Below are 10,825 nucleotides of genomic sequence, written 5' to 3' on the forward strand. Positions count from 1 at the left end.
TCCACTGCAGCAAATTCAATTTTAAATTTCTCTTTCAATATTAAATTTTGAAGACCATTCATTTATTCCTATCAGTGGCTTACCAGACTGTATGAACTATCCAAAATTTTGTTATGTACCTCACATATTGGGCAATATCTCTTCCTTGTTGGTTAAACATAGTCCATGTTTTATATATCACAATGTAAAAAGGATTCAGATTACTTGGGATGATTCAAAACAAAGAGTTCAGAATACTGTAAATGAATAAATGTCTTATAAAGAGAGAGGGAATTACATTATTGTATTCCTTGAGAAAAAGATTGATAGTGGACTGTGGGAAGAAATTACGATTATATTTCCTGGATTAGTACAACATACTAAGTCATAGTATAGTATGTTTGCCTTGGGTTTTTAGACTGTTGTGTGAACCGAGGCATTCTGATTTCCATACTTATTTATTAGATTTTAATACTATTGTAATCATATGCTTGGAAGTGATTTGTTTTAGCTATATGTGTGAAACTGTTCTTCACTGGACATATATTTCTATTAATAATTTTGATTATAACAATAAAATCTAATACAAACTAAACTTAAAAAAGAAAAGAGAATAAAAATAAAAAATAAAAGTGACTTCCATCTTATATCATAATAAGTGTAAACAAATTTTGTGACATCACATCTCCCCTAAGGTTACAAACAATTATCTCTTCATCCCAAGATGTAATAGCAGATTTTGTTTTAACCTGACTAATTAGACTGATTTTATATACCTTTCTTTTTACATCTAATAGTTGTTAGGTCACTTAAATATTATCATAGTATTTGATTTCTCTTCTTTGTCTCATTGCACAGAGTTCTTCAAGGCTTCAACAAGCTCCTTTTATAAATCCAATAGGAAAAAATTGTCTTGGTTAATCATATTAACCAATTTATTTTGTAGCTCCAATGAAACTTCTTTTCCGAGTAATTCTTTTGGCCTGCCAATTGTAAATTTACTTTGATATCAACTCTATTTTGTCAGAAAAGAATTGTTCTACATCTGTCCTTTCTTCAATAAATCTTTTAGACATAATATGAAGCCCTTCTTCAGATGTCTAAAAAGCTGTCATGTAGAAGAAAACCATAATTTCTATCATGTGGAAGTGCAACATACAAGTGTGTCCCTAGGTTATGGTCATAAAAGACAATAAGGTCATAAAAGACAAAATGGTGGTTGTGCTAGTGTGAGCAGAGCACAGCCTGTTTTTTAGTATAACATACATAAAAAACAGACATAGCTCTGATTACACCATTATGGATGGCATCTTACTTTTTTGACCACATCTAGTAAGTCTCTCCTCATAAGATGCAATATAATGGTCTTTTTGACTGTAAGAACCCATTGACAATACAGCCAAATGCCCAAGTTAAATTGTGAAGGCTTGCTTTTGTTGAATATGCTCAATAGTGGTTTATTATTTTGAAGAATTTTACCTGGAAAAGTAGCTTAGAAGTCTCATCTCCTAAAGGGGAAATATTTACAAAGAAATTTCATTTAATGTTTCATGCTGGAATATTATGTTTTCTTCTGACCTCTATTCCTAGGACAACTGTAAGGAAAAGGAGAAGTTATTAGGAGAGCAAAATGAAAATGTGGTAAAGATGGTAATTGGTCACCATGAGAGAAAGTTACAGAATTTTGAAGAAACAAAGAATACAAAAATGGAATATCTTTATGAACAGATGGTTAATTTTCAAGACTATATCGATACAGCAAAGGAGACACTAGAAATGATAATAAAAGAAACTGAAGATATTGATGATTTTGCTTTCCTAAAGGTAAGTAGTGCAAAGCTATATTACAGTGATGGCGAATCTATGGCACATGTGCCAGAGGTGGCACTCAGAGCCCTTTCTGTGGGCACGTGCGCCATGCCCCAGAGATGGCAACTATTCCTCTTCAACCAGCCGCCTGCTAACTCACCGAGGTCCCACGTGGCTGGATGCAATCCGGCACAGCTGGTTCTACCATGACCACAGCCACACCCATCCAGTGGGCCACGCGCACCTGGCATCCGTCGATAAATAAGTGGGTTTTGGGTTGCAGTTTGGGCACTCGGTCTCTAAAAGGTTCGCCATCACTGCTATATTATCTTCCCAAAGTTTGGGATCATGGAAAAAAAATAAGTCTACGATTGATATTTTTTGCTACATAGCTCTTCATGAAAGCAGATTGGCCATTATTTATTTATTAATCAGCAGGCTCATGATTGGGATAGAACTTTGAGGTTTCAATTCTATACATTAAATAAGGAATTAGTTCCACTGAAGTCATTGGTGCTTAATTTTGAAATAATATTCATTGGATTTTTGCAATCCAAATACATCAAATTAAGAAAAGCTTGTTACACAGTCTCCATCTCTATAGTATTCTCCTGAGTTTCTTTTATGTTGTACTTGCATATTTCCTAAAAGCACTGGTGGGACTATCCTGGGCTTGATTTCCATATCCATAAAGGGCAGACACTTTCAAAGTGCTGCAGGGAGACTGAAAGTCCCTATTTTTATTTTACTGTAACTTGATATACATCAAGTTACAGGAGGTTGAACAACTGGCTCTGAAGTGCAGCTGTAACAATCTGGAGTGGAACACACTTAAAACTATAGAGATGAGAGTGGATTTTAGGAGGAGTCCTCCTATTCTACCAATTCTTACTATATTAAACAACATAGTATCAACAGTAGACTCCTTCAAGTTTGTAGGTTCTATAATCTCCCAGGATTTCTAAAGGATATCTAACATCAGAATTATCATTAAAAAAGCATAACAAAGAATGTTCTTCCTGCATCAATTCAGTTCAGACTGCCTCAGGAGCTGTTGATACAGAGGAATTATTGAGTCTGTCATTTATACTTCTAACTGTCTGGTTTGGTACAGACTTCAACGAATAGTTAGGATTTCAGAAAAAAACAATTGCTACCAGCCTGCCTTCCCTTGAGGATCTGTACATTGCCCTGGTCAGAAAGAGGGCTGAGAAAATATCTACAGACTCCTCACATCCTGGACATAAACTGTTTCATATCCTTATGTCAGGATACCGCTACAGGGCATTACATGCCAAAACAACCAGACAGAGACAGTTTTTTCCCTTGCGCCATCACTCTGATGAACACCTAATCCCCACAGCACAGTGTTATGTCTAAGTATATTTACCCATATAGTATGGCTATATTGCTATTATCCTTCTCATCTTTTCTACTGCCTTCTCTTATTGGTATCATTATTATGATTATTATTACTTATTGTTTTGTATATACACTGAGAGCTTCTACATCGGAGACAAATTCTTTGTATGTCTAATCACATTTGGCCAAATAAAGTTTTCTATTCTATTCTATTCTATTCTATTCTATTCTATTCTATTCTATTCTATTCTATTCTATTCTATTCTATTCTATTCTCTGCAAAAATTCAAACAACCACCAATGACAACAAATTATTTTGTTCATTGTTGCCATTCAAGCAGCAAGCTTGTTTTGCAGGCAAAGAAGGATTTGATTTTTCCAATTTGACACTTAGCTACAACTAAAACAAAAAAACCAACAAAAACACGCTAAACTAAAGTAAAACTAAAGTGCAGTATGGGCTAGTGGTTAAGGCACCAATCTAGAAACCAGGAGACTGAGTTTTAAAGCCAGCAGGTGACTTTAGGTCAATCACTCTCTTTCAGCCCAACTTACTTCACTGGGTTGTGAAGTGACTATTTGCTGTTTTCAGTTATTTATAAAAATAATAAAGGTGGGATAAAAAAGAATCTTAAAAAAACAACACATCCAGTTTCCCCAGTCACCGATGTAGTCCAAAATAATTGGAAATCATCAGTTTGAAACATGATCCAGATCCATGCTCTTGTACTATATAATAAAAAGTAAAATAAAATAAAAGTCTGAAGGATGTGTCAATGGAATCTTCTTAATATAAAATACTCTAACTTAAGTTTGCCAAGGCTCAACTGCTGCTAGTAATGATGATTTAATTCAGGTTCCTATATGAATTACCAAGATACTGTTTCTCCTTCAACTTTGCAAATTTGGAGGTCAGAATTTGGTACAAATATACAGAATTTCTAAAAAATGGGAAATCCTGCTCTGATACATGTGGAACATGTCAGTAAACAAAATCTTGCATGTTTTATATTCAGTATGTTGAATAACATGAATCAATTAATCCCTTCCTTCCCTCTTTTAGTCATCTGAAGAAATAAATAAAAGGTATTTGAAATGTAGCTTTGATGCATTGTGGAGAGAATTAGGATGAGCATGTTTTAATACTTTAATCCTGTCAAGGTCTGTTGGAGGCATGTTGCCAGTATAAATATCTCATTTTAGAAATGTCTAGATGAAACAAAGAAAATGGTGTGCTTGGCAGTGATACTCCAGAGTTGGAAATATTCTGCATAAATTGTATAACTTGTCTTTTAAATACTAATAAGTAAGGCATGATACAATTCCATTTCTTTTTCAATAGTATATGCAGAGCATTTCAAAGTGGGCATTTATTGAGGTTATATAAAACCTATTTTAAAATTCCTGTTGCGTTCTGCAAAATGACAATATTCATGAGTGCTCAGGTTTTGTTGATTTAATTACCGTATTAGATGAAATGTTACTGAAGATGATCCTGAATGCTAGTTTGGTAAAATAATTAAATTTTGACCGGTGAAAACTCCAGCTCCAATTAAGTATGAATTTGTCCTGTTATTTCTAATTCCTATACCAAAATAATTAGTTATAAGTAATACATTGCTTAAGGGTATTTTCACAAGGACTCTCCCAACAATAAATGTTAATCAAAGGACTATTTTATATCCTTTTCCAAAGATCTGGGAAACCATACGTTTTCTAGAAAACTGAAAGATAATCTGAAAATGCCAAAATTGTTCCTGCTATAGTTGTGAATTCCTTAGATCTATTGCTGCTTTTCAGCCAAGAAAACTTGCAGACTTTTGAAACTTAAACAAAGTTAAAAAAAACCACTTCAATAACTCAGATAGGGTAGTGGGGTGGAGGGGGAGAAGAGAGAAAGAGAAAATATATCCCTCCCCTACAGTGATTTAAAAGAATTGTTCCATTGATTCTGTTGGAAATGAATTTGGATGTTCTGCTCACAGTAGATTTCATAGTTCAACAAACTCTATTAGTATTCATCTTTCTCCTATAAAAGGTTTCTGGAAAAAAAAAGGGATCGTACTGAATATTGCATGCAACCATCAGGCAATGTGTTTTTAAAAAGAAGTTTTAAAATAGTGAAATTTGCATTTGAAAAGAGAGCATCAAATAGATTTAAATGGCAAAGAACACTTAACACTGAGTATGTAAGGTCTTGGCCAACATACATTAAGAATGACATAAATTAGGGAAATACATTCTCCTTATGTTAGAAGATATTACCCTTGTTATGAAATTGCCTGTACTCTTTTTAAAATATGTGGATAAATACAGAAATATTTTTCTATTAATATAAATAGTAAAAGGGGCAGATTTTGTAGTAATCTGCCCATATTTAATAGACAGCAAGTATCCTTTTGCACTTCAAAGATTTTATTATACGTTCTCAGCACTGTTTCCCATTTTGTTCTAAGCCATAATATGGTCTCTGTGTGTATGTGTGCGTGCGCACGCGCATGCATACACACACACACATACAGTACATATACATGTACATGTATGTACATATACATATACATATACATATAATGTAGCAACATAAGAATTGTGATATGTAAATTTTCCTTTGCACCTTAGCATTAATTGTGATCCATACTGCTATTGCTGGTTTGACAAGCTGTGATTGAAACAAATTGTATCTTGGAGGAGCATGTGTGAATTCAGCTACAAAGGAGAGGCTTTGTATGAGGATCTAAATATGAAAAAGTACACCCAGACAAAGGAGTGCAGGTCACGTATGCTCTCAAAATTCCAGATGTGCTCATTGGCCTAAAATGATTTGGGGATGCCTGCAAAAAGCTATATAATCTACTTCAGTTATGAATTTCTCATTGATGAAAGTACCCACATTAAATCCTAGTTGAGAACATCTTCAAGATCCAGTGGAACTTAAGCCAGTATTTCTCAATGTTGGCAACTTTAAGATGTGTGGACTTCAACTACCAGACTTCCCCAGCATTCTGGCTTAAGAGTACCATATGTGCAGCACTGGCTTTGTCTCACAATTTATACATATACATATAATGTATATGTATACATTCCAATCCATTTGCACCTGACCTTGCAAATAGCATAGCAACCGTCTCAGCCTTACTGTATCCAGAATAAAGGCATAATGGCAGAGAGATATCTTTGGCCCCTCTGTGTATGTATATGTTTGTGTAAAAACTTCACTGTAACTTTCCTCTTCAGCCTTTATTTGTCTACATAAAATGCAAATTCTTTACTGTTTATGGTTGACCTATTTCAAGAATAATTCTTTGCTTTTAAATCAGTGGTTTTCAACCTGTGGATCGGGACCCCATTTGGGGTCGAACGACCATTTTACGGGGGTCGCCAAACAACGCAGTCCGCCATTTTTTCCCCCTTTTCCTTTGCTGTGCTACTCCCTTTTATTCTATTGGCTTTTGAAAGCCAATAGAATAGACTCTCTTGAATAATTGTCCAGGCTGTCTCTGCCCTGCTGAGCCCGCCAAAAGTCCCATTCTGCAAACGGTGCTGCACCAGTTGAGTAGTCCTCGACTTACGACCGGTTGAGTAGTCCTCGACGTACGACCGGTTGGGAGTCACGGCATTAAAAAGGTTGAGAACCACTGTTTTAAATGATGATACACCACTATTTTGCATAAATAGGCCCTCTTATACTTGTCTTAGAGTTAAAAAAATGTTTCCCTTTTTTCTCTTTGTAAATGTAGCGGGGCTGTCTGAGAATGTTTGCAGGAGCTCGGTTGGGAAGGGAGAAATTGACAAAGCTGCTGCTGGCTTTGGGTGTGGACGGAAGAAAAAGATAGAAAAGGGAAGGAAAGGAAAATAGACAGTGTTGTACGCTTCGTTCGCATGCGAATGATGAAGACACATGGAGATGCTGAACAAACACTTTATTCTCCTTCTACAACAACCAAGCAAAAGCAAAAGGCTCGCAGGCCTTTTTATATGGCCAGAAGCCCGGACAGTGTCAACCAATAGGAACAGAGTGTTTTCGCGCCTTGCGCATGTGCACAAGGCTGGCGCCGCTCTGTCTGGTCCCGGGCAGCTTTTGGAATGCCCGGGACCAATGGAACGTCCCGAGCCTGCTTTTGCAGGCTCAGGATACAACAGACAGTGTGGCTGTTGCAGTTCGTCAGGTGAAGGTAAAGAGGGAGTGGAAGTTTTATTTGCTTTTCTTCATAAGGAGGATATTTTAAACGGAGGCTAGAAAGAGGGGGAATGGAATTTTATTGCTTTCCTTCATAAGGAGGGTATCTCAAACAGAGGAAAGAGAGAGAGTGGAATTTTATTGCTTCCTTCATAAGGAGGATATCTCAAATGGAGGCAAGGGGAGTGTGTAGAAAGGAGTTGGCTGAAGCTCCTAGCCTCGGATTTTAACAATAAAGATAAAGGGGGGAGGGAGGGAGGGCTTTGACACTGAGACCTGACTGAGAAGAAGCAACAGAAGGAGAGGAGAGACTGGTGGTGGCTACTGTTGCTGCGAAGCCTGGAGGCTATTTGTACTGTGACTATTGTTGCAGGTACAAGTTTTAGATTTTGTGGGGGAGTTGCCCTGGGGGGGTCAAGCTATTGCTATAGCACACTGACTGTTGTTGTTTCTACTACTGCCTGGAGCTGGGGATTTTCCTCCATCCCACTTGACTCTGAACAACCGCTGAGGAATCCTTAATTACTGCTGCTATAACAGCCTTGGGCTGTTGGATATCATCATAGCATTGACTATCGGGGCTGGTTACTTTCATTCCTGGAAGCCCCTCCTTGATGACAAGAGCCTGCTACCTCCTAACTCTGCATGAGCTCCGGCTGGAAGAGACATCTTACCAACCCCTAGAGAACACCACTACAGGGCTTGACAAGGGGGGACGGGGCTGGGAGGGCCTAGGTTTCTGGCGGCCTCTGAGGAGGTAACGCTACATAAATAAGAGTTAATAGCTTCCAATTCTGTTTGCTTTTGTTTCTACCTCCTTTTCTGAGATGAGCTCCATGCTGCTAGCTCAGTGGTTCTCAATCTGTGGGTCGGGACCCCATTTGGGGTCGAACCACCATTTCATGGGGGTCGCCAAACAATGCAGTCCACCATTTTCCCCCCCTTTTCCTTAGCTGTGCTACTCCCTTTTATTCTATTGGCTTTTGAAAGCCAATAGAATAGACTCTCTTAAATAGAGTCTAATTCTATTGGCTTTCAAATGCCAATAGGAATTGTCCAGGCTGTCTCTGCCCTGCTGAGCCTGCCAAAAGTCCCATTCTGCAAACAGTGCTGCACCAGTTGAGTAGTTCTCGACTTCTACGACTGGTTGGGGGTCACTGCATTAAAAAGGTTGAGAACCACTGTGCTAGCTCCTTTATGTGGCAACTATGGCATCAGTTAAATTTCCTCGCTCAACCTATTTTCTGTTATATTTACAAATATTTCAAAGGACAGTTTTTATTCCTTCAAACTCTGTACTTTTCATTATGTGTGTTTTAACCTTAACATCTTTATACTTCAGAACTGGGCACTAAGTCAAATCACTAGTCCCTCCCTTTCAAAGAAGGTTTTGGGAATATATAGCTGTTTTACATGTCTGCATTCACCTGTGCTTTTACTGCCTATAGTTTAGGTGGGAGAGTAGCCATAAATGCTGTAGAAAAAGGTGAGGGTTGTAGATAAAAAGTACAACAATGATAAGGTAAATGTTACATGTCCTCTTTTGATACCTGAAAATGTCTAAGGCCTTTTCCAGATATTCTTGGATTTCAGCTCCCAGAATTCGCCGGATAATATAATATAGCTATATATTATATATATTTATAGCTATACAGTTAATTGTATAACTATGTACAGTTATTTAAACTTAATTACTGAAATAGCCAAGTTGGATGGATTAAAACCAACTATCCACAATTTAGACTAGTGCATTGTAGAAATACAGGAACATTGATGGGAATGAAGGAGAGAGATGATTCCTTGAGGTATTCTAAATTTAATCTGACTCATTCTTTTCAAAAGCATACTCAGAATTGTTTTAACTATTAGTTGAAATATACAGTGTAAAGCCAAATTATTATTTGCTAGACAAAGCAGCAACTTCTGATATATTATGGTTAGGTAGTGGTCTCTGTTGTGCGATGGCTCAGTGGCTAAAGATGCTGAATTTATCAGCTGGAAAGCTAACAGCCTGGGTTCGAGAGCCAAGCACCACATCAAGAGAAGATCTCCTGTTAGTTACCCCAGCTCCTGCCAACCTAGCAATTCAAAAGCAAGGCCTCTGCCACATCATAAATGTAAGTAGATAAATAGGTACCACTATGGTGGGAAGGTAACAGTGTTCCATGAGCTTCAGCATATAATCATGCTGGCCACACGACCACAGAAATGTCAATGCTAGCTCACTCAGCTAAGAAACGGATATGAGCACCATCCCCTTAGAGTCAGGCTCGAGTGGACAGGGGAAACTTTTACCTTTACCTTCTAAACCAAGATCTCATTTGAATATTTGAGCAAGTAAGGAATTTGGTACATACATTATTCTAGGCCATAATATGGTTTGTTTTTTGGCTTGGTATGTTATGTGAACTAAGCCATTATTTGTTGGTTAAAAATATGGTTTAAAAATCTTATCATACCCTGCATGCTGGCTTGGAAATTGAAGTCCATACATCTTAAAATTGCTAAGATTGAGAAACACTGTTTTAAATGGAGAAAATATATCTTAAAAAAAAACTAAACCATGATTTGGATAAATCTGCTTTGATATTGTATATGACATGCATTAAATCTCAAGGCCTCTTTGAGATCTCATCTCTCCTTTGTTGCTGGGCTGGAGATTTCTTTTCTGCTCTGCCATGTGTTATTCTTAAGAGTGCCAGCATCAGGTAATAAATGGAGTGCTATTTACTAGTGAGTGGTATAAATGGCTAATTAAGCAGTGTTTGGACTGATGACTCACAGCTTGTACAGGCCTGATCTAGGAAATTGTAGGTCTTATTAGCTGGATATTCTTAGAATGCTTCTAAAAAGGTGTATATATTTTCACTTATATAGGTTACTTTCTGCTGTGGAAAATATTGTGGCTTTGGAAAAGATGCCTGCTGCTTTCTCACAGTTTGAACCATGTGCGAGTGGCTTTACAAATAGTGACAGGACTTTACAACTCATGCCTGGTAAGAAGTCCTTCAAACCATTCCATGAGAGTGTTAAGAATGTATCAATGCCTTAAAAAGGAATGTGTTGGAAAAGGAAATTTGGAATTGGAAGCTTGTGCATGTAATTAGTAATCAGTTGAGTTTGAAGCAAAGGCTGATTGTGCCTAAGTATTTAGATTATGCTGGGGAAGAAAGCTGGAGAAAGAACAGCATGCTCTTTATTCATATTAAGAAGGGGAGCTGGATCACTCTTTGTATAATGGACTCCATGTGAATAAAGATGCATTAGAAGAAAAGACCAAATTCACTTGTATTCCTTCCAATTTGCTTCAAAATTGATATGCAAAAGAACATGAGGAGGAAGGCATTTTCAAGGTGGGAGAAGGTGGCTGCCAGGAAGGAACAGACTAAACCTTCCCCCTCTGATGCTACTGCCCCTCTTTCAATAGAACCATGTCTAGTCTATTTGATATTTCATTTAACAAAATTTAATTTTTACTACCAGTTAAGTTTTGTTATT

The 10,825-nt window shown here is 37.2% G+C and overlaps 1 protein-coding gene across 1 annotated transcript in view; it reads left to right on the plus strand.

Moving 5' to 3' along the window:
* LOC120308023 (cardiomyopathy-associated protein 5-like) overlaps window positions 1–10,379 on the plus strand; it is a 47,178-nt gene extending 36,799 nt beyond the window's left edge. The window contains exons 4-6 of the mRNA XM_039343442.1: window positions 1,570–1,803; window positions 4,214–4,236; window positions 10,205–10,379. Coding sequence (XP_039199376.1) covers window positions 1,570–1,803; window positions 4,214–4,236; window positions 10,205–10,379 — 432 coding nt within the window. The remainder of the gene's footprint in view (window positions 1–1,569; window positions 1,804–4,213; window positions 4,237–10,204) is intronic.
* The last annotated feature ends 446 nt before the right edge of the window (window positions 10,380–10,825 follow it).

The sequence above is a fragment of the Crotalus tigris genome, unplaced genomic scaffold (genome assembly GCF_016545835.1).
Source record: "Crotalus tigris isolate CLP2741 ecotype Arizona unplaced genomic scaffold, ASM1654583v1 scf7180000017853.129334, whole genome shotgun sequence".
In the NCBI taxonomy this organism is placed as follows: domain Eukaryota; kingdom Metazoa; phylum Chordata; class Lepidosauria; order Squamata; family Viperidae; genus Crotalus; species Crotalus tigris.